Source organism: Carcharodon carcharias, chromosome 18 (genome assembly GCF_017639515.1).
Source record: "Carcharodon carcharias isolate sCarCar2 chromosome 18, sCarCar2.pri, whole genome shotgun sequence".
Classification (NCBI taxonomy): Eukaryota; Metazoa; Chordata; class Chondrichthyes; order Lamniformes; family Lamnidae; genus Carcharodon; species Carcharodon carcharias.
Window position 1 is genome coordinate 26,187,043 of NC_054484.1, and position 24,708 is coordinate 26,211,750.

Consider the following 24,708-nt stretch of genomic DNA (forward strand, 5'->3'; position numbering starts at 1 on the left):
GCAAAAGGATAGAATCTTTTCTTGTCCTCGCCATTTCTAGGACCTCAAATGAAGCTCCCACATATTCTCCAGCTTTTAAGTTCCCTAAAAGAAGCTCATTTTTCTCTTTTGTGTCAAGAACTCTCACTTTAAGAATCATTTGAAATTATATAGAGTCAAGTCTGTCCTACTTGCAAACACTGCTCTCATTTCTGGATGAGCTCTTGTACCATCTCTCACACCTGGACAAGGTACAACAAAAATGCGTCAATTATAGTTTACTTCCTGCCTAACTTCCTTCTCACTGTCACATTTCACATCTTATTCTACACATTAATACTACTACTAGTCATTGCTCAACTGAAATTTGAAACCTTGTTTCATCCAAACTATAATTAAGCTCATCCTCTTGTGCTGAATTCGAGACTTGTCAAACAGTGTTCTGCTCTATCTCATTCTTTTCTAGGAATCACTATATTGATTTTTGCATCAATTTCTTGGCTATTCTCAACCTTCAGGGTACTTGCATTTCAACATTAATTTTAATTAAAATATTTTTAAACATTGTAGTTGATATGCTAGACAGTAATCAGGGGGAGGAGCCTAGATTGATTTTCTTGCCTCTAATGCTGGATACTAAGGCTAATTTTAGTCTAACTCTGCCCCAGGTGAGATCAGTGAACTCAGTGGAGACCATGGGACCTTGCTTGTCTGTATGAATCAACTAGTCACTGGATAATCTCTCTGATAGAATCAAGGTGGTACATGTAACTTATATTTACACCAATAAGGCTAACTTAAAAGAGCTCCTATCATGGTTTATTGGATAAATGCTCTGACCGCGGCCAAGGCAAGCTAATTAAGCACAGACTAAGAATGAACCTTGAACTTTCCTGATCTATATAGCCTAAACAAGGCTAAACGTTTACTGACTGGGCAATCAAGAATGCTTATCATAGCTCTCAGTTACAAATTTCAAATGAGGCCATTCTCAATCTGTGGTTTGCTGGTTAGTCTTATAAACATAACTGAAACAGAAAGTTCCGGAGTGCGATTTCAAAACAAGAAACTTACTTTGAAACAATTTCAAGTAAATCTTCTTCCAACTGCATGAACACATGAATCTAAAGATGACATTAGGAACCTTAGTATTGGTATATTATTAACATAAGAACAGTACATTCATTTTTATCCTTTATAAAAGGTTGGTTTACAACAATAGGCAACTGACATATTTAAATAACTTCCACTGACATACTTAAATAACTTATAAATTGCACACTACCACGAAATGAAGTAAGCACAGTGAAAAGTGACAGAGCACATTTTATTCCAGTTGGCTTGAATCAAACTACAAAAGCAAGACTAATCTGACTCAGGGATTCAAGAGAATGGAGGGGTGTGCTGCACGGGGAGCGAGTGATCTAGAAGTTGAGGGATGATTGGGATCTCTGCTGTGGTCACATTTCTGCAGCAGCTTTACTTTATGAAAGAAAATAAAACTGATGAAAATGGGATTTAAAAAAAAATACACAAATTAGGACATGATCAAAAAGTTCTGAAGCCAGCTAAGAAAAAAAGTTACTTTTTTTTAAAGAAAAAGAGACACAGCATGAATATCACATTGCTGTTATCATCCCCCAAGAGGTCAATTAGAGGGTGGTATTGAAGATATGGCTGAGGCGAAAACTGGCCAACTTTCTTGCCAGGACTGGGAAATAATGAAAAGGGGAGAAGATATTTTTAAAAAGTACTTGGAAGGCTTTTAAAAAAAAAAGTCTCACTGTACAATCTGATGTGCCGATCACACCTTCATGCAGTTATATATTACACACCTGAGGTTGGCTTACACTAGCCAGAATAAAAACTGAAGTCCAATTTGCCAAATATACAAGATACTAATGATGCTCATTGTTGAACTAGATAAGTTTTTACATGTGGAATTAAGCCAATTGTACAAAAGCAGAAGGTGTTATATGCTATTCACAGTTTTTCAAAAAGTATTTATCCTTAGTAAATAGCAAAGCTGCCGAATTCCTTTGTTTTCCCAAGTGAATGCCATGCAAATAGGATGAAATAACTGGGCAGTGCATGATCAACTTAACAGGAAAAAATAGAGGAATTCTCAATTATGTTAATAATATATTTTCAAACAAGCTTATTGTAATAGATTCTCAAGAGTTTTCCTCTATAATTTTACTTCAATGTAAATTAGTATAACGTTTATTACTGTAGTAAGAAAATCTTATGAAAACAAAAAATGCTGGAAACACTCAGCAGGTCAGATAGACTGTAGTTCCGACGAAAAGTCATGTTGACCTGAGACGTAACCTCCGTTTCTCTCTATGGATGCTGCTTGACCTGCTGAGTATTTCCAGCATTTTTGGTTTTTATTTCAGATTTCCAACATCCACGGTATTTTCCTTACGCTCACATCTTCTTTCAGAATCAGCCCACAAACACAGATGCAAGAAAAGAATACATTCTGATACTGTATCTGTTAACTACCATTGAATACATCTCACATTTGGAATATAACCGTAAACATGATGCAATAGTCAGTCAAGCCAAAACTACTGGACTGACTTCTCTTACCAGCTCAGTCACCATGATAGGCCAGAGTGAAGTCAGATGTTGGGGAGAAATTCTCATCAGCAACACTCGGAAGGTCAGAAACATTTGGGCAGTAACAACTGATGACATTCCCACACGAAGAGTTTCTGTCATACGCTCTAAAAAATAAATGGGGTGTGGAAATATTAGTGGTGGTTTTGCAGTGGATCTCACACTCACCATAAGCAGATTAAAACCTATTCGATTATATCCTCTTTACCTCTATCAACGGCTTCCCTCTGACCAGTAATCTATTTTCAGTTCCATTCATCTAAAAAAGGTGACCCTTGGCAACTTCACTCACAGCCACAAAATCAGCTTGACATGTTCACTAAAGACACCCAGCTCTACCTCGCTAACAACTCTGTCAAGCGCTCCAGCTGATCTGTGCTGTCAAACTGCTCCTGACATAGTCTTTGATGAATTTGATTTCCTCCAGCTCAATATTGGGAACAATAAAATCATCATCATTGTCTCCCATCACCAACTGAGTACACTTGCCAACCCTTCAGCCACTAAAGTCTACAAACCGTGCCTACTGTAGCCTTCATAATACCTTTCACTTCTGCCCCTACTGTAACCTATCTACTACTGAAACACTCATCAATTTTTTTTGTCATCTCCATACTAGTCTATTCCAAGGCTCTTCTGACCTGACCAGTCTACCATTTGTAAATGTGAGCTTATCTGAAACTTTGCTGGCTGTATTTTTTTTATTCATTCATGGTATGTGGGTTTTGCTAGCTGGGCCAGTATTTATTACCCATCCCTAATTGCCCTTGAGAAAGTGGTGGTGAGCTGCCTTCTTGATCCGCTGCAGTCCATGTGATGTAGGTAGACCCACAGTGCTGTTAGGGAGGGAGTTCCAGGATTTTGTCCCAACAACAGTGAAGGAATGACGATATATGGGAAATTCCAGGTGGTGGTGTTCCCGTCTCTCTGCTGCACTTGTCCTTCTAGATGGTAGTGGATGTGGGTTTGGAAGGTGCTTTCTAAGGAATCTTGGTGAATTCCTGCAGTGCATCTTGTAGATGGTACACACTGCTGCTACTGTGCGTCAGTGGTGGAGGGAGTGAATATCAGTGGGCTGCTTTGTCCTCGACAGTGTCAAGCTTCTTGAGTGTTGTTGGAACTGCACTCATCCAGGCAAGTGGGGAGTATTCCATTACACTCCTGACTTGTGCCTTGTAGATGGTGGGCAGGCTTTGGGGAGTCAGGAGGTGAGTTACTCGTCACAGGATTCCTAGCCTCTGACTTGCTGTTGCAGTCACAGTATTTATATGGCTAGACCAGTTCAGTTTCTGATTGATGGTAACCCCCAGAAAGTTGATAGTGGGGGATTCAGTGATAAGGGGTGATGGTTAGATTCTCTCTTGTTGGAAATGGTCATTGCCTGACACTTGTGTGGTACGAATGTTACTTGTCATTTGTCAGCTGGATATTTTCCACGTCTTGCTGCATTTGGACATGGACTGCTTCAGTATCTGAGGATACTTCAGTATCTAGGATATCCTCTACCTTTCCAGCTCACCACTCACCCCACTTCCTCTAGTTAAAAGTGTTATATATATTTTAGTTGATATTGAAAGTTAGGACAGACTACTGAAATCCAACTATTTCACCTTGCATGCAAAGCAGCACAACTCTAAATAAGGACATTTTCCACCTTCCCTCGTCCTTAACACACCTTGCCCTCTGCTACTGCCCACTGAGAAAATCACTGAGAATACCATGTGCTGCCTAAGACAATGAATTTGAACGCAGTGAGTGGTCAGTAGTCTTGGGGATTTAAAAATTCAGTTTCTGGTCTCAAACATAATATCTTACAGGTACAATACCACTGACTAGTTTGAAAATTAATAGTCAATTAGAAAACAATAAAACCACCTTAAAATCTTTTTTTTAAGTAACTGATGCAGGCCTATTAATGATGTTCAATCTATTATATATTAACAACCATAAATGAGGCTCCCCTCTTCGATTGAAGACTCTTATGTAGCCCAATATTAATGAGGAAACCATGTTCTGTGTGTCTATATTTACTTTCGGTACCTGTTACACCTATAGGCTACTTACAGATCCCCTTTACATAGTCATAATCCAATGCTGTCATTGATTGAGAAGAAGAGGGCTAGTTAGAGACAAAAGAAAAATTGGGACCTGCATAATCTATTTCAAATATTGAATGTTTTAGAATATGGGGAATTCCAACCCCTGCCCCCCCTCCCCACACCAACCAAAAATGCTTTGCTATTTGCAAAATGATCATTTGGCCATGAACACTTCTGACATGACCCTGTTGTACCACACAACTTTTATTTGTGACGCCTGAAATAATATTGCTGCAAACTCAAGACAAATCCCTGATCTATTCCCCTCCATCATTCTTTCTGAGTTCAATATTTACTGTCCCAGAGGCTCATCAGTCAAAAGAGCTGAATAATCATTGCTGTTCAGCCCACCAGCACCCTCAACAATTTGATAAAATATTCTCAATTACACCAGCTCCCTCACTTGTTGTCCTATTTCTCAGGGGGTAAACTTGACCCATTTATATGACTTTAACAGACTACTAGGACGATTTGTGATCATCTCAGATTCCACCCCCCACCCACCCCTTGTACAAGAATGACCGTCATTCTGGATACTGACTCTCTTTCAATCCACTCACTGCTGTTAAGTGTGCAGAGTGGGTAATTATTTCATCCTACCAACTCCCCCATGCCCACTCACAATGTCTGACAGCGTCCCATGGAATAATGAGTCTTTATACAACCCCCACTGAGCATGTATAATGTGGAAGCAGAAGAATGTCAGCCTGCACCCCCCCCCACCCCACCCACCCACCCAACCACCCAACCACCCGCACCAACCTCTACTCTCCCCAGTCAGCAAACATCTCCCATCTCCTCTCCCCCCCAAGAAGGAATCTAGCTGTAATGAGGAGTCACAAGATTAATTCTATGAAGTGGTGATTAAAAATTAAAAGCAGAGTTCATCTGCTTGATAAGGGTTCAGCAGTTCATAAACATGCCTGGGCATAACTGTGTGCTCAAGAACATCAACATCCTGTGGCACAGGATATGGTATGTCCTCTAACACAAGGTAGTTCCTGACAAACAAGAACTGGTCTCTGCAAATCATGGATACATCACCTCAGTCAGGCATTGATAAATTGTAAGAAATCGCATTCTAACAATTGATAACTTTAAATTTTAAGAATGCCCCTAAATCAATTGTCAACTGAATCTGGAAACTGAGTTCTAACCTTAAGAGAAAATTGTGTAGCAAGCAAGATACCATCATTTGCATCTCTCTGTACCTTGTTTGCTCAAAGGACATTGACTGGAATAAAGGATGTTGTCCAGCACACGTGCTCAACATGCTGCCTGCTGGTTCAGCTCTTTTATGGTATAAATACCGGAACTACACAGTAGAATTTTTAGATTTGTTGGATTCACTCCAGTGTCTCTCAAGGTAAAGCTATTATAATGTAGCGATGATAGTTCTCACCTTAATTGGGATGGAAGTATCTCGCTAGATTTTCTACTCAGAGATTTATGGTAAATACTACTTTAAATATTGATGAAAATCTAACATTATTTAAATCTGGATTTTCTAATAGAAACAAGATTATACTTTCTTTTCCTAGAACTATCAATGCTGCACTTGACTTACCATTAAATATGAATTATATTATGACAAAACCTATGGTAAAGGCTGAATTGTTCAAATCCCAGAGGGAAACTTGAATCAACTGTCATAACCCATCTTAGCAATTTGTATGTTTCAAGATGCAGGCTTTGAATTCGGTAGTTACAAGACTGAGTCTCAAGAGTTTTTTAATAAAACTTAATTAAGCATTTCTTAATACAAGATAGACTGTAAGCACATACATATATCTACAAAATTACTACTACAGTAACTACAAAGATACTCTAATTAATCTGACTCTCAATTGCACCTTTGTTAAAGCAACAGTAAAAAAGATTTAAACAGACTCCTGGCAAAGCACACCCTGGACAGTCTCATTCAAAATGAGTTTCTTTCAGCTCTGGGTCCTTGCAGGCAGACTGGAGGCTTGTAGGCTGGGGCTTTAGATCTTAGAATCCCTCCTCCTTTTACCAACAGTCTTCTCTTCCATTATACATATTTTCCTCTTTGAATGTAAATTCTCATTGTCACTAGGTTTTTAAAAAATTTTAAATCTTCTTACAATAATTTCATAATACCCACTATACTCATAAGCTTTTAAAAATTAAACACAATGTTTCTGAGCTTCACCTGGTTAGGTGTAATATTTCACCCGCTCTTTCAAATGGTCTGTTTAAAAATGCAAATTGCCGCCTTTACACCTCATCTTCTATTTCCCTATGTTTATTTAATTTCCATTTCAAACCTACTTCCCTTCTATGCATCAAAGCCTCTAGACCAGCTGATTTTAATCAATTAAGATACACACACACACACATACATAGACACAGACACCACAAAACTCTTTTTTAAAATAATTTCCAATAACATTATATCTTCGTGACAATTACATATTCAATTCTTTTAATAAACTTTTATATAATTTAGAAAATATATTGTCTCACAATCTTCTGTATCTAAATTCGAGAACCCATCTCCATACACTCTTCAGTGGAGAGATGCCTGGACCCTTATAACATCCAGGTTATAATATGGCTAAACCTTATTAAAAAGGCTATCTGGAGGATGATAATATTCACTGGTGGTTTATTTCCTTCAGGAAGAGTTAGATCAGTTCTTCAGACCCATTTAAGTGTCTATGGGGTCCGTCTTTCTCAATCTTAAATGAGATTAATCATCTGATGAGTACGCCTTACCTGGAATGGTCCCAAAAAAGGGGCTAGGGTTATAATCCACTTCGCTCTCCACCCCACACTTGGTGTTGACTTCCCCGTTCAATATCACTGGAGATCAACTAGGAATCTGAAATCCTTTCTATTTTCTTTCATCACTGGCATGTGCTTGGATATAGTTCCACAGGTGTTGATAATTCAACCCCTATTCCCAAATTCTGAAGTGATAACTATTATTGGTTACAGTAATTATATTTTATTTATTATAAGACACATGCTAATGTCTGAACAGTAATATTAAAGTGCAGCAGCAATACCATGACACTCTGGGGAGAAGGGTGCTCTTCACTTAATCACTCTCTGATCAACCAGTCAATGTGGTACATGTGGTCTTTCTGCCCCTTTTTTCTGCGAGATTCTGTCTGCTGGATGGTCCTAAACCCCTCTGGTCAAATCTCTCTCTCTCCCCTCCCCCAACTAGGGTTCCCTTTTTTATACTTGCTTTTCACAGCAAAGGCTATGGAGAGTTATTTAACCCAATCAGTACCTCGCTGTTATTTGAACAGCCCAATTACAAAAGAGATCACAACCATATGCCTGCCCTTGCCATGTAAATCCCTCAAGATTTCTGCATTTCCACACTCTGACACCTATCAGCTCAGACATTTCAATGCTAGTGCCCGGCCAAAACCACAAAATCATGGTGGCCTTGGCTCCCAGTTACTTTGTCTCAGGTCCAACTCACATCTGGGATTCTGAGATCCTGCAAAGGTGTTCATCTCCCAATTCCCACACAGCCAGCTGTTTTTACACTTAGCTATATTTCTCCTGAAGTTTATTCTTGATCATTTGGTTCCTTTTACTCCTTTCTCAAGCTAATGGTCTGGGGGCAGGGGTTCAATTCCCACTATGGCAGCAGGTGGAACTTAAATTCAATTAACAAATCTGGAATTAATATAAAGCTGGTCTCAGTGATGGTCACCATGAAACTATCATCGATTGTCGTAAAAACCCATTTGGTTCACTAATGTCCTTCAGAGAAGGGAATCTGCTGTCCTTACCTGGTCTGGCCTACATGTGAATCCAAGCCCACAGCAATGTGGTTGACTCTTAACTGCCCCTCTGCAATGGTGGGGCAAGTCCCTCCATTCAAGGGCAATTAGGGATGGGCAACAAATGCTGGCCGTGCCAGTTACGTCCAAATCCCATGAAAGAATAAAAATATTCAGGCCAATAAAGCATTTGGTCAATGAAATTAAATCCAAACGATAGTTTCCCATCATATCACCTCTCAGTCTCTTTTATCCAGCGCATATCACAAAGAGGATTAAAAGTCTAGCTTAGTATAAGATTCAGTATAACAATTAAATTAGTGTGCAGCCAATCATAGAATTTAAGTTAGCTTTCATTAATTGGCCAAAAAAAAACTGATGCAGGGATTTCCCAGGATCCTTACACAAAGTTGTCGTTTTTCACACTGGAACTAAGCCAGCCCGTTTCAATAGGATATTCGACCATAGAGGCATTATAGCTAAACACAGCTCTCACCCAACACTAATAGGTGCACTTTTTCCAGCAAGAGTCACTGAACAATGGTAGATAGAGAGAGAAACTATTTTCCTGGTTGGGGAGTCTAGGGCCAGGGGTCATAGCCTAAAGATCAGAACCAGACCTTTCAGGAGCTAGATTAGGGAACAATTCTTTGTGCAAAGGGTGGTAGAAGATGGAGCTCTCTTCCACAGCTAGATCAATTGTTAATTTTAAAGCTGAGCTTGACAGATTGCTGTCCATAAAAGGTATCAAGGGATATGTGGAAAAGGTGTTAGTACGTGGAATTAGGATGCAGATCAGCAAAGATCTCAGCGAATGCCAAAACAAGACTTGAAAGGCTAAATGGCTTACTCCTGTTTCTGTGTCATATGTTCCTAACAATGGTCAGAGAGCTAGAAGTCCAAGGACATTGAGGCAGTAACTATTGCTTATAGTTCCTTTTTTTAAAAAAAAGTTCTATTAACAGAATATTGCTTTAAAATAAAAACAAAGTGCTGGAAAAACTTGACAAGTCTGGTAGCTTCTGTGGAGAAAGAAACAGAGTTAAAGTCCAATATGACTCTTCTTCGGAGCCCCTCTTTCTTATTGCCCAAATTTATGTACATCGAGAAACATGTCATCATACACCAAATCTGTCACCGTCACATTTCACTAAGCTCAGTTTGAGCAAAAATTGTTTTATCATTTATTTTTGCAAAATGTATTAGTCACCTTGTATGAGTGGGAGATACAGATGATATTGGTCAAGTTCACCACTGAAGATTGCAAAAGCTTGCCGCTTCACTAGCATTGCTTTCTGTTCATAATTAGGAAATAGTTTTAATGAACTGCTCTGCGTGCCTGAAAAGGAGAAAAGATTAATTTAATAAAGGCAAAGACCAGAAGAGAAATAATGATGTGATCTACTGCAAATTACAGCATTTTAATCCACTGTCCGGGTTTGGGGGTGGAGGGGAGGAGTGCACGATAGCAAATGATTAAAACGATTCTTATTCCTGAATTGGCAGGGTTCGTCAACCTTCTTTCATATAATATTTAACTCTGCAAAGGAGAAAAGATAACTGTAAGAAAAAACTATTTTATGGGTTTAATAGTGTCTTGCATTTGTGAATTATTGGAAAAACATTACTTGAGTTGAAGCCCAGTCCTTTGCATTTAAATGGCCTTTTAAAAAAAACTGTTTCGCTACTTTTAATGATTTGAACCTTTTTCCAACTCAACCAATTAGACTCTGTGTGGCCTCCTTACACCTCCTACAGAAATGGATCATCTCACACTGCTACAATAAATTATAGGTTTAGAAGGGTACTTACAGGGTTTAGGCTCAGAAGAGTTGAACAGCTAAAGTTTTACTGGAACTGCTGTCCGATAAAAAATGTTTTTTGACTAAACAGCTATGGGTGTAGTATAGTCAATTGCTGGAAGTGATATAAAAAACTGAAAAACCCAGCTGAAGCAAGCAATACCACAAATGAACCCTCCCAAACAGGCAAGCCTGAATGTGTCTCTAAGCAAGCACATCATACTGAAAAAAAGGGAAGCACATCTGATTTGTTTTCAAAGCTAATTTTAAATTTAATTTTAAAGCAATTCTTTCATGAAGCCTATTATAGCAAGTGCTGTGAGTCAAAAAACAGGAACATGACAGAACACGAGGCAGTGAATAACGATATTTTTGTGGTCTTAAGTCACAATCATGTGTTCTGGGATGTCACAAATGGGTGTGGAGCTTTCCACCTTGAGTTGTTCTTTATTCTTACTGGCTCAAGAAAAAGGGGGAAGGACAGAAGGGAGAAATCCGATAGGTTGGAATAATGGTGAAGGAACCAGACAGGAAGAGAAGGCCTAGCATCACAGTGGAGTTATGGCCTCTACCCAAAAGACAAGGGGGGGTAAAATGATTCTGTGTCTTCTGTAAACTATCACTTAAATATTTTTGTCTATTGGTTCTTGCTTTCGTTCAAATAAAGATAATTTCTGTAAATTATTTGGTGTCAGGGTTGAACAATTGGTTCCGTCAAACAATCTTGATTACCTTTGTCTATATTGAAATTCATCTGCTATATACATGACCATTAAAGCCCAGTTACGGTTCAAGGCGGCAGTTCACAAGGGCTATTAGAGATGGCCAATAAATACTGGCCTTGCTAACAAAGCTCCCATCCCATGAATGAATTTTAGAAAAACAGAAATTTACTTAAAAACAATGGATAGAGGGATTTAAGAATGTGCATGTATGAAGCAATTAGGATTGCCTGCTGTGCTTTGATTATTAACTGCCCAGTGGAATGGTATGAAGGGATCCACATCTGTAATTTTCAAAATAGAGTATGTTATAAATGGTCCTTGTGGGCAGTTGTCAGTAATTAATAGTGCATGACTAAACAGTGCAACTTAACAACCCAACAGATGACTGGTGACATCGAACAGAATTTGTATGGGGCCTAGGGGCAGGAAATATTTGTTTCTCAGGCCAACACCAGGTTTCTCTCTCATTGGGCGAGGTGTTAGCCAGGCTGCTGAATGATTAACACCCCTGTTACACACCTGGTGAGAATATCCTTTTGTGCCCTTTATCCTCAAGTGTTATGTGACGGTTAGAACATCTCCTATCAGCTGTATATTCTCAGTTTGCTCTCCCACTCCCTGATTAAGAAAAAGGGTGAAAACAGATGTTTCGCCCTGCAGGATTAACACTCGGGTCCTTGAACCAATCTTATCATCCAGCACATTCTTTTGTGGAACTGATCAGTCATTTATCACTGGGAACCCGACAACCCTCAAGTCTGCTCCTTAAATGACTGTACACAGCTTTCACATTTTGCATGAGTATATGTGGTCTCTCCCTAACATGCTTTCTATATTCCCACACAAACTTCACCTTGATTAACTGTTCCCTTGCTGCGGCAACAAACAGACACGATTCCCTGACTATCACCTTTTCACCAGAACACCATGTACTCAAATACTACACCCTCACACACAATTGCAACATTGTTCTTAAGACATTGAAGAAAATGTTTATTCACTCATCTTGTTTAAACATTATTCTTTATCAAACATAAAAATATTGAAAATGGGGGATGGGAGTGGTGGGTGGGGAAGGCTGCTTGGCTGATAATCAAGCATCATCCAGTTGTGTGTTGAGTCTTTTCACTTTCCAGTTGGCGAAGGAAAGCAGTGTGTCAGAAGGATGGATATGCTGGCCGACTAATGGTGGGAGCGTAGGGGCAAGTCATGTGATGAAACCTCCAGGAATACATTTTATCACAGTGGATAACCCTACATACCAATAAACAGCATTAAGTCACTTCTGCCTTGCAGCATAATCTCTGCTGCTGTCCTGATTAACCTTTTCTATACTGGCCCATGACCATGTGTACTGGTCCACGGTGTCACTGAAAAAATCCCAACTGAGAATATCGACTATTCTGGGAATGGGCGGGGGGTAATCTTAAATAAAGAAAATATATAAAACAAAAGGCCAACATTAATTGTGGTAAAGTAGGTCAGCATAGCATAGTCTCCATCTTCAACACAAAATGAAGTAGAATTTGCTAATACCTAATAGGATTTCTACTTTCCGGATTAATGCATTCCAAAGGCATCTCAGAACTTGCCAATTGCTTCCTTATCGTCGTTTGCCTTACTCACCCTGACTTGGCATTTTCAACTTACCATGGGTGCTATTTTTGCTCCTTTATTCCTACACGTCTCATATAGATACTGACCAACGTTGCCAAACTGCACTTTGTTATAGTTTCACTTTGTCAGCACCATATTGCATATATGTAGCATTTAATGTAGAAAAAAATGTCCCAAGGTGCTTCAATTAACATGTAATTAGACAAAATTTGATGCTGGGTTAAGGAAGAAGGGATCAGGTGCTGATCAGGAAATAATCATTTCTGGTGAACGTCAGAGAGTTGAATGGAAAGGATTAATCAAGAGTACTGCAGCAGGCTGATTATCACTACGCCAATTCAGAATTAGCAAGTGTTGCTGCTGTGATTCTTAAAAATCATTAACTATGTGAAAATTGAAGAAATATAATCTTAGGCCATAATATTTTGATATAGCTAATAAAACGTTTGGGACATCTGAATGATGGTGCTGATTGCAAAGACACCAGAAGGAGACAAGCATAATAAAGTTCACATGCAATTTGAGAAACAAGGAGATTACAGCAGAGCTGTCACGGTGGGGGGGGGACGGAACACATGGTTTCAGTCTCCCGTGTTTAACTGGGGAAAACAATGATCCAATATTGGATTTTGGACAAGCATGCTGACGCCACAGTGAAAATGGTGGAACCAGCTGTTGTCAGGGTACATGTGGAACTTGACGTCACAACCATAGATAATGGCAATACGATAGCTATTACATGACTACACAGCACTTTGCTCCAGATGAGAAAAGAAAAGTGTCTACTGTATGGGGAAAGAGCAGGGTGTGGGGTAGGGGTGGAGTGGGATGAAAGAAAAAGTTGGTGCAGACTCCCAACAGCCCAAATGGCCTTCTTCTGTGCCCTACTATCTAACAATAGTCCCTAGCTAAAGGCAGAGCCAAAAAGGTAAGGTAACTGAATAATCAATATAAATATCTCAGTGTAAGAGTTAAACAGGGATTTCTATGTTTTTAGTAAAACCAAAGGTCAGCAGCATTCTCCAGACAAACCTTGTACATCATAAGGGCCAATATCAGCAGAACTCTCCAGAAAGACTTTGGGGATCATAAGTGATTAACTGCTTAGGAGATAGAAGAGGGGGGATGAGGATAAACAGAAAAGGGTAAAAACAAACAGTACCAGGGACAGAGCCAGGCTAGAGCGAGATGAAGAGGCCCTGTTTAGGTGAGTAAAGATATATACCTGGGACTGGAGACATATACTTATCAGGTGATTATGTTCTGGCAAGGTTAGAATTTGAATAATGCAAGGTGTATGTGAATAATTGTGTATAAAAAGATAGTTTTCCTGTAATCAGTACAGTTCTGTTTTAGCCAGTCTAAGGCAGATTCTCCCTGTATTCATTTGAATAAACGATTGTTAACCTGTATCTGAGTCTCCTGTGGTTGATTCTTAGAAGGCACCACAACATTGATGTCTATCATAATGGAGAGAATGCTTTCAATAACTTTTCATATAACTGCTTCATATATTGGGTCTAACATTGTTCATGTAAATCAGACTGCAGTTTTGTGGTATAAAGTCTTAATAATTTCTCTGCTTCCCAAAGTCTAGTCAATTAACAGATCAGTATTTAAATCGTAAAACCGTGGGTAAATATGAATTGAAAATCATTATACAATTAATATTCTGTTCTCAAAGACAACAGATGTGTATAATAAACAGGACTTACTCATCAAGTCTTTGAACATTGTTTTCTCATGTGTTAACAGATGATCAATTATGGACTTCCAACTGGGAAAACAGAAACATGATTTAAGAATCACCCTAACGGCATTGATGTCCACCGTTCGTTATCTCTGAGTGAACTCACAACATTTATTTAGATACTTATTTACAAGTGGTGCACTCAGCAAATTGACTCCATTTATTTAAAATAAATGAGATCCAAATATAGCCACCTATTTGCAGCAACTTGACTGAGGCGGTCATGCCTTTGTTGCCAAGTCAAACATGTGGGTTCCAGGCCTACTGCAGGACTTTAGCACATAATCTAGGCCTGTGCTTCAATGGAGCTCTGAGGGATTGCTACACTGTGTTAGAGGTGCCATCTTTCAGATGAAACATTAAACTGAGGCTTCATCTGTCCACATGGTTGGCACCATTCAAAGAACTGGGAGCCCCGTGTCAGGGTTAACAGTTACCCCTCAAACACCATCACAATAAACCATTAACTGGTCATTTAATGAATTCCTGTTTGTGTATCCTTGCCATGTGAAAATTAGCCCCATGTTTCTCTATATTACAATAGTGACTTTTTTTATTCTGGGTGTCGTTGACTAGGCCAGCATTTATTGCCCATCCCCAATTGCCCTTGAGAAGGTGGCAATGAGCTTCCTTCTTGAACTGCTGCTGTCCATTAGGTGTAGATACATCCACAGTGCTGTTAGGGAGGGAGTTCCAGGATTTTGACTCAGCGACAGTGATGGAACAGCGATATACTTCCAAGTCAGAATGTTGTGTGGCTTGGAGGGGAACCTGCAGTTGGTGGTGTTCCCATGCATCTGCTGCCCTCGTCCTTCTAGGTGGTAGAGGTCAGGGACTTGGAAGGTGCTATCAAAGGAGCCTTAGTGAGTTTGTAGACGGTACACACTGCTGCCACTGTTCATCGTTGACGGAGGGAGTGAATGTTGAACTGGCGGATGGGGTAGTCTGTTAAGATGGCAGAGGGGTAGTGAGTGTTGAAGGTGGTGGATGCACTTAAAATTAATTCACTGCCTTTGATGTGATGAAATATCCTGAAATTCTGAATATAGCTATATGAATGCATGTTTGTTCTTGAATTCTTTTACCTAATCATATTCCACCTCCAATCCTTAATATCATCTCTTCAGCTTTGAAGGATGCTCCTTAAACATTTACATCAACATAGCAACCATTACTTTAGGACTATTGAAAAATGCTTAGAAAAACAAATTGAATTCTTCAGTGTATTGACTATCATGGGGTAAAATAGCAAATATGGACTATAGCAAGAGTAGACTGAAGTAAGTTGGAAGAAGTCTCCAGATTTACCATAGTCTATAAGAAATGGAGAAGGGGTGCAGAATTAGGAAGCCATTGACAGCTTGGTGAGCAGCTAATGGAAATGGTCCGAATACAAACCTCTGCGGGGGATATGGTGGCATTGGTTCAAGTACTGTTGTAGGCACAGACCTAAATAGAGCTGTGCTTCACAACCTATTGTCCACACCTCCTTCACCAGTCCAGCAAAATGCAAGTTCTAAACATCCCGCATCCCGACAGTTTCCTTTGACTTAATGAGTTCATACCGTAATTTGACATCTACTTTGGAAACTGCAGCCATAAGAGTCAGATTTGCTGAAGCTTTAGTCTTGCATACGGTAATCAAAGGTTTGATGTCCACTTTCTGTGGGCACGAGGATGCATAGCAGGATATACTTTGGCAAAACTGTAAAGCACCTCCAAGTGAAATTTACATACCCATTCTCAATAAACAGTATAAGAAACTGGAGTTTTACACAGGAAAAGACATTATTTTCCTACTGGTTAATACAAGAGGAGTCCATCTGGAAAAAGAGTGGATCCATGAAGAGATCAAAGGCTTCCTTCTTCCATGCTCTCTTGGTGTAGGCATAGCCACTCAGACTACTCAGTAACTGAGCACTGGCTCGAAAACTGGGAATGTTGTACCCACTGAGAGGAAATGAAAGGAAGAGAGTTTCAGTGTTTACCAAAGAAAAAACACAATAATTAGTATATAATCTCTACACCCAAAATTAAGCACATCTTCAGTTAAACTAAAATGTACACATCCACTTCAAAAGGAAAAAATGCACATGTTCTACATTCTTACAGAAAAATTTTTTTTTTTAAAACTTCATCGTGGTCAAAATATTTCTGGTCAGCAAAGGATTGGCAATAGCCCTGAATAATATAAATTTCCTTTTTTAAAAACGCACTTTTAAAGCAGGACTGAACAAAAAGAAACAAATCTTTTACAGTTAAAAAAGACCAAAGTAACGACGCCCTGTAGTATTATCTAATGCCAAACACAACAGGGAGACAAAGAGAAATGACAGCATCATGGCTACAACTGCTTAAATTCCTCCACATATGGGACAGCAAGATATGAGAATTTTGCCCTAATCTCCTCAGTGCATTTGACGCTTTTTTTTAAAAAACTTACTACATAGCCATCATGTAGCCCAAGTAAAACTCCCAATTTTGTACCAATAAGTACTAAAACTAAAAGTGTCTTTTTCTGCTGCCTAAGAAACGGACATTATTTACACATATAAAATGCAATTATATAATGCAACAATGTTGCTACAGTCTTTGCCAATTCTGCCTGAGGTGCAGTCATGGAGGAGTTTGCAGCCCCCAACCTCAGTATTTTTGACTGGGGGTGGGGCACGTAAAACATTCGGCTGGCCAGCCCAGAGCTCTGAAGAGTCATATGGACTCAATATATTAACTCTTTTTCTCTCTCCAGAGATGTTGCCAGGCCTGCTGAGTTTTTCCAGCACTTTGTTTTTATTTCAGATGTCTAGCACCTGCAGTATTTTGCTTTTATTAAACTATTTTCGGTGGCAATTATGCAACATTTCAACTGGTTTATGCAGACACAGCTAAAATGTCTCCAGATGCCTGGAGTACGTGAAAAGCTATGATGGCAAATGCAATGTACAAAATGCAGCAAAAACATTCCGCAAGTAGTTACTTTTTTTTTGGTAGCTGAAGTAAACTAGATTTCAGTCTAACATCTCATCTGAAGGACAGCACCTCTGACGATGCAGAATTTACATCAACTGGAACATCAGCCCAGTTTATAACTGCTTTTATCCTGATGCTCACTTCAGCGAGATTCTGGATTTATACCACGAAATCCAACCCCTTTATTCCCAGACCCTTTATTCCCAGCTGCAGACTCCGGTCCATAAATTGACACATTTGCTCACATGAAAAACTGGTTTCCATACGCCGAATAAAGTAAGCCTAAGATGAAATGCACAGGCACGCGTAAAACACAGACATTTATATCATTACTTTGACCTCCCACTGACTGAAAGAAGCCGAGATAAAGGTACGGGTTTATTTTGTAGTTTGAAATTCTATACAGAAAATAAATTTTGATCTATTTGGTCCGAAACGCTGGATCCATGAACTCTCAACACCGTAGCAATTGGTTGAAGCAACTGTGTAAACATTTCATCGTTACCTATGGTTTCTCAGGTACGGGAACACATAGTACAGCAGCCGTGAGATGAGAGGCACTGCTTTCTCCTTTTCATCACTGCGGTAAATCATATCAAGAAGTGGAGCGAGCAGCTGAAAATGATACCAAAAAAAAGCCAATTCAAATGAAAGCTGCCAGAAACACAAGGACAAGACTTCGCTTGAAACAAAGTACCTCAGGCACAAGGTACCAAAGGAATAAAACCATTGTGCGGGTAGGAACCCGCAGTGAGATGTACAATTTGCATTAAATTGTTTTAAAAATTATATAAGGATTATAGACATTTCAAACTTTCTCAAAGCTGTATTTTTTTTCCCCTCATTGTGAATCTTTGGAATTTTCTACCCCAGAGGGCTGTGGAAGCTCAGTCATTCAGTATGATTAAAGCAGAGATTTACAGATTTCCAAATACCAATGACATAAAGGGATATGGGGTTAGTGTCGGGAAAAGGCCATTGAAGTGGATGATCAGCCATGATTGTATCGAATGGCAGAGCAGGCTTGATGGGCTGAATGGCCCACTCCTGCTCTATGTTCCTATAACTGGTGGCTCTCATCATCAGGAGAGCTATATTGCTTACTTCGGCATTGTTACTACAGGTCACCGAATGTATAATTCTAAATTTAATTCACACACGCAGCTGAGGTTGCATTCTCCCCAGCAATGAGAAAACAGCAGCCACAACCTGTCAGGAGCACATGGAGGACTGAACTGATCGAAGATAAATAATGGAGAGAACTTATGACCCTAACCCACTTTTCTATACCGCTCGACAAGTATGAGTGGCACTAGCAGGATCCTGGGAGCAGACTACCCATCTATTCTACAGGCTACACAAGGTGAGAAAAACAAAATGCACTTAGAGAGAATAAATAACTTCTCATTAAATTGAAAACTATCCTGAGGGAGGATGAAGAACATGTTTACCTGCAGCACTGAGGGCAACAATGCAGCAGACTCGTAAAATGAGTTAACTTCATTAAAAAAAAAATCACAAGGGTGTAGAGTGAAACACAGAATTAAGGTGGCATTTAAGATTGGCTGAAAAATAATAGGGGTAAAAGTTTAATTATATCAATGAGAATTATCTATGAATTAATTGAAGTTACATGCTTGCACACACAGACTTACCTCAGCCAGCAAAGTTAGAGCCTGCACACTGTATAAAGAAGCGACTGCTGTTGATACCACAGGCAAAGGTGGGGAGAACGAGCCTCAAAATACAAACCAGAACAATGTCTTACTTCACCTGACACTTTAATACACTTCACCCAAACATTGCAAGACCTCAATTACATGTTGCACCTGTGAACCAGGTACGCCAAAAACTTAATATTTTACACAACGAATGGTCACGCACACATCTGAACTGATGAATATTAAAATCCTGTCCACACACTGGTGAACAGAATCTAAGCTATTTATTTTCCTTTATCTTTCATGGTACGTGGGAGACACTGGCAAGACCAGCATTTGTTGCCCATCTCTAATTGCCCTTGAACTGAATGGCAGCTAGGCCATTGCAGAGGGCAGTTAAGAGTCAACAACATTACTGTGGGTCGGGAGTCACATGTAGGCCGGACCAGGTAAGGATGCCAGATTCCTAAAGGACATTCATGAACCAGATGGGTTTTTAACAACAATCAATGATTGTTGTCATGGTCAGCATCACTGAGACTAGGTTTATATTCTAGATATACTAATTGAATTTAAATTCCACCAACTGCCGCGGAAGCCATTTCCCCAAAACATTAGTCTGGGCCTCTGGATTACTAGTCCAGTGACATTACCATTACTGCACCGACACACAGTAGCAGCAATATGTACCATCTACAAGATGCACTGCAGGAATTCACCAAGGCTCTTTAGCCAGCTCCTTCCAAACCCATGACCAACGTCATCTAGAAGGACAAGGGCAGCAGACAGATGGGAACACCACCCACCTGGAAGTTCCCCTCCAAACCACACACGATCCTGATTTGGAAACATGTCACCGTCCCTTCACTGTCGCTGGGTCAAAATCCTGGAACTCCCTCCCTAACAGCACTGTGGGTGTACCTACACCACATGGACTGCAGCGGTTCAAGATGGCAGCTCACCGCCACCTTCTCAAGGGCAAATAGATATGGGCGATTAATGGTGGCCCAGCCAGTGAAGCCCACATCCCGTGAACAAATGAAAAAATGATGTCACCATCTTACATAGATACATTCGACAGACATGTCATCTGGCATAGCATGACATCCCACAATACATCATATTATATTTCTATAGTTACTGCATGCATGATTTGCTGATTGAGCACCACAATTTTGTATTTAAAAAAAAATCACACAAAAGCAAAAATGCTGATTTCTGAATGGATCTAAGCAATAGCAAATCAGATCTATTTTGTAGCTTCAATGCTTTTTATTCCCCAAGTAAAGTGTTTATTTTTCACATTGTGAATGGATCCATTGTTACAGCACAAATGTGAGACAACTTATAAAAACAAGGGCAACCAGCAAATGCCCAACACACAACAAGAAAAAAGCAAAACATGTTAAACACAGACTGTAAGCAAAGGGACATTACACATCAGTTAAAACATGTTCGTTGCAAAATACTGCTTCCAAACACTTTGTTGTTCATTACCAAGCACCAGGAAATTAAACTGCTTACGTAGCTATGTGAATAAAATATTTTTACAAAATATACAAGGGTAGACCAATAAGAAGTAAATGATAGTCTAGACTAATGTTAATCACCAAAAACAATCTGCCTGTTTCTTCAGATATTACACCTATGTCTCCGCACTAAGATTTCGTCAACTTGCCAACTCTGTCCCTTTTGCTTGTTGACATTGTAATAGGCCAATGAGATTCCACAGAATTGGCCTGTATGCCAGGTGCTACTGCACCTTTTGCTTACAGTAGTAAAATTATCTTGAATGTGTGGGTGCCATACAATGGTACATTTAGATGAGAAAAGCTGAGAGGAGGCTTCAGTAGAACATAGGTGACCCAGCCAGCGAAGCACACATCCCATGAATGAATTTTTAAAAATAATAAACATTGATAGGACCTGTTGGGCCGCATAGTCTATGTAACCTATGTAATATGAACCCAATATCCTGGTTCATGTTTGTTCCAAATATATCAGAGGGTGCCTCAACAGATGGCCTTTGTATGGAGGAGTCATGCGACAAGACAATGGTGTTTCTGGTGATAGAATATATGGGATAGAAACAGACCACTCAGCCCAAGTAGCCCAGCAGTTGCTGCTTTTTAAAAAAATCTAGCCATCATAAATTACGCATAACTAAGCAACTAACATTATAGAAATGAGCCTCAAAGAGATTCGAGATATTTACCATGTTCAACAATGTCAGAATTGGTCTCCTCCAAATAAACCTGAGGCCCAGCTTTTACTTCCAAATTTCTGCTCAGCCAGCTGGTCTGTTCGAGCGAGGAACCAACAGCATTCCCTACAGCTTCAATTATTTTTTGGGCCACCTCCTTGTAAAAGAAGGCACAAAACAGTTCCAATGCAAAATATATGAAGGCGCTAGAAATTAGCTTTAATATACTAAATTTAGTCAAAAAATATTCCATCTTACCTGCAGATCTTTCTGATCCTTTTTGTTTTCCAAATTAGGGTTTCGAGACATAAAGTCATTTAATATTCTACAAATTAATTTTAAAAATTAGAAGTCAACAACATTGCAATAAAATGACCTGGATAAGGTCACACCAGAACACAGTGGTATCTGCACAACTCTGATGCTCCTCATGTACCGCAACCAAATCTTAAGCAAAGCTGAGACATAAGCTGTCTATGTGTGCACTCCACAAACCTTCTACAAACTGGGCCTCAGAACAATTAGTGGCATCATAGGCTAATAATGGACCACTTTAGTAGTTGGAAGCCAGTGTCCAGTGGCGTACCACAGGGATCTGTGCTCAGTCCCCTATTATTCGTCATTTATATAAATGACATAGATGACTACGTGGGGGGTAGGATTATTAAGTTTGCGGATGACACAAAGATTGGCCGGGTGGTTAACAGTGAGATTGCGTGTCTTGGGCTACAGGAAGATATAGACGGGATGGTCAAATAAGTGGCAGATGGAATTTAACACTGAAAAGTGTGAGGTGATACACTTTGAATACTTCCTTGTCAAATTACTCCTTCCAATGAACGGCATGCCACTAGGAAGTTCTGAGGAACAAAGGGACCTTGGTGTGTGCGTCCATAGATCTCTGAAGGCAGAGGGGCATGTTAATGGGGTGGTGAAAAAGGCATATGGGATACTTGCCATTATCAATCAAGGCATAGATTACAAAAATAGGGAGGCCATGTTGGAGTTGCATAGAACCTTGGTGAGGCCACAGCTGGAGTACTGTGTGCAGTTCTGGTCGCCACATTATAGGAAGGGTGTGACTGCACTGGAGGGGATGCAGAGGAGATTCACCAGGATGTTGCCTGGGATGAAACATTTAAGTTATGAAAAGAGGTTGGAGAGACTTGGGTTATTTTCGTTGGAGCAGAGAAGACTGAGGGGCGACCTGATTGAGGTGTACAAGATTATGAGGGGCATGGGCAGGGTGGATAGGGAGCAGCTGTTCCTCTTAGTTGAAGGGTCAGTCACCAGGGGACATAAGTTCAAGGTAAGGGGCAGGAGGTTTGGGGGGATTTGAGGAAAACTTTTGTTACCCAGAGAGTGGTGATGGTCTGGAATGCGCTGCCTAGGAGGGTGGTGGAGGCGGGTTGCCTCACATCCTTTAAAAAGTACCTGGCATGTCATAACATTCAAGGCTATGGGCCAAGTGCTGGTAAATGGGATTAAGTAGGTAGGTCAGGTGTTCCTCATGTGTTGGTGCAGACTCAATGGGCCAAAGGGCCTCTTCTGCTCTGATAGATTCTGTGATATGAAATGGGATCTATATAGAGCATTAAAAATACTCTTGTAAAATCATAGAAAGAGTGGAAGCACAAAGTAAAGATGATGAGGACCGTGTGTTCGGACTGAGTGTGACGGGGAACAAGTACTAACTTGAGAATTGGGTGCAGAGGTGCTTCTTTGTATACCTTTCTTCCAGCCTCCAATAGCCTCCATCATTTTCAAGTTAGCAGGTTGTGGCAAATGGAGTGCTGCAAGGATCAGTGCTAAGGCTTCAGCTATTTACAATCCGTACTAATGACTTAGGCAAAGAGACAGAGAGTAATGTATCTAAGTTTGCTGATGATACCAAGCTAGGTGGGAATGCAAGCTTTGAGGAGAACAAAGCGAAGCTGCAAAGAGATATGGACAGGTTAAGTAGGTCGGCAGCAAGGTGGCAGATGGATTTTAATGTGGGGAAGTGTGAAGTTATTCACCTTAGTAGTAAGAATATAAAAGCAGAATATTTTTTAAAAGGTGTGAAACTTGTAAATATTGTTGTTCAGAGAGACTTGAGCATACTCATACGGGGAAGATAAAAAGTTAGCATGCAGGTACAGCAGGCAATTAGAAAGGCAGATGGCATGTTGGCCTTTATTGCAAGGGAACTGGAGTACAAGAATAAATAAGTCTTGCTAAAGTCATACAGGGCTTCAGTGAGACCACACCTGGAATACTTAGTGTATTTTTTGTCTCCATATTTAAGGAAGGATACACATGCACATGGAAGCAGTACAGCAAAGGTTCACTAGATTGGTCCCTGGGATAAGGTGTCTTATGATGAAAGGCTGAGTAAATTGGGTCTATATTCTCTACAGTCTCTAACAATGAGAGGTGATTTCATTGAAGCATTCACGGTTATGAAGGTGCTTGACAGGGTAGTTATAAGTTATTTCCCCTGACTAGGGAATCTAGAACAAGGTGGCACGGTTTCAGAATAAGGGGCAAATCACTTAGGGTTGAGATGAGGGGAAATTTCTACACTCAAAGGTTTATGAATCTTTGCAATTCTCTACCCGACAGGGATGTGGATGTGACATCATTGAATATATTTAAGGCTGAGACAGACAGAATTTTGCTCTCACAGTGAATCAAGGGATATGAGGAATGGGCAGGAAAATGGAGTTGAAGCCCAAGATCAGCCATGATCTAACTGAATGGTGGAGCAAGCTCAATTGGCCATATGGTCTTCTCCTGTTTATATTCTTATGCTTAAATGGGTTCAAAAGCAATTGGATGCATTTCTGGAAGGCTATGGTGAAAAATCACATAGGGAGAATTTTTAGCTTGTGGGGCGGGGAGGCGCATGCCCGACTCAACTGAGCGTAAAACAACATGCGATGATGTCGGGCAAGCATCCCGATGTCATCGCACACTTGCATGATATTTCGATTGGCGCCTACTGACAATTAAAAGACCTATTAACGCCATTAAAAAGGTAATTGAAAGAAAATTTTCACTGCATGTCCAACCTTACGGTTGGCGGGCAGGCAAAAAGGCCAAGCGGCCTTTGCATTTTTTAGGAAACCTCATCCACGGGCTGGATGAGGTTCCCATCAGCAAATCGAAAAGTTACTTACCCAAGTAAAAGGAAATGCCCGGGTGGAGCTAAATTCAATTGAACTGATTCCTTCAACAGGCTGAGCAAGGATGGCAGAACATTCTGTAAACTAGCTATGGAAAGCCTGTAATAAAAGAACATAAATTATAATTGAGGTCAGTTGTCCTTGCTAAAAGTGAAATTCAGTGAAATGGGGGGGTGAGGGTTAAACTAGCTTTGATCCTCATTCTAGTGAGTTCCTGATTCGAACCAGTTACTTTTGAAGTGGAGGAGTGGAGTTTCTCCGAGAGAAAGGGAAGCAGAAAAATAGCATAGTGTTTCTCTACCACCAGCGATTTATCTCCTTATAGTCGCCCAAAGAGTATCGA

At 40.0% G+C, this 24,708-nt stretch overlaps 1 protein-coding gene across 6 annotated transcripts in view; it reads right to left on the reverse strand.

Annotated features, from left to right (window-relative positions):
* The window catches only part of dop1b (DOP1 leucine zipper like protein B), a 133,230-nt gene that overhangs the window by 8,017 nt on the left and 100,505 nt on the right, over positions 1–24,708 (reverse strand). For 5 of the 6 annotated variants that reach the window (XM_041211835.1, XM_041211836.1, XM_041211834.1 and 2 more), the window contains 10 exons: positions 24,360–24,464; positions 21,457–21,523; positions 21,211–21,355; positions 18,990–19,072; positions 17,840–17,949; positions 16,165–16,314; positions 14,330–14,391; positions 9,681–9,809; positions 2,575–2,711; positions 1,054–1,103 (listed from right to left, as the gene is read on the reverse strand). In XM_041211835.1, the coding sequence (XP_041067769.1) occupies positions 1,054–1,103; positions 2,575–2,711; positions 9,681–9,809; positions 14,330–14,391; positions 16,165–16,314; positions 17,840–17,949; positions 18,990–19,072; positions 21,211–21,355; positions 21,457–21,523; positions 24,360–24,464 (1,038 nt within the window). Of the gene's footprint in view, positions 1–1,053; positions 1,104–2,574; positions 2,712–9,680; positions 9,810–14,329; positions 14,392–16,101; positions 16,315–17,839; positions 17,950–18,989; positions 19,073–21,210; positions 21,356–21,456; positions 21,524–24,359; positions 24,465–24,708 lie in introns of those variants that run through there. The other variant, XR_005945888.1, reaches the window with a different exon arrangement.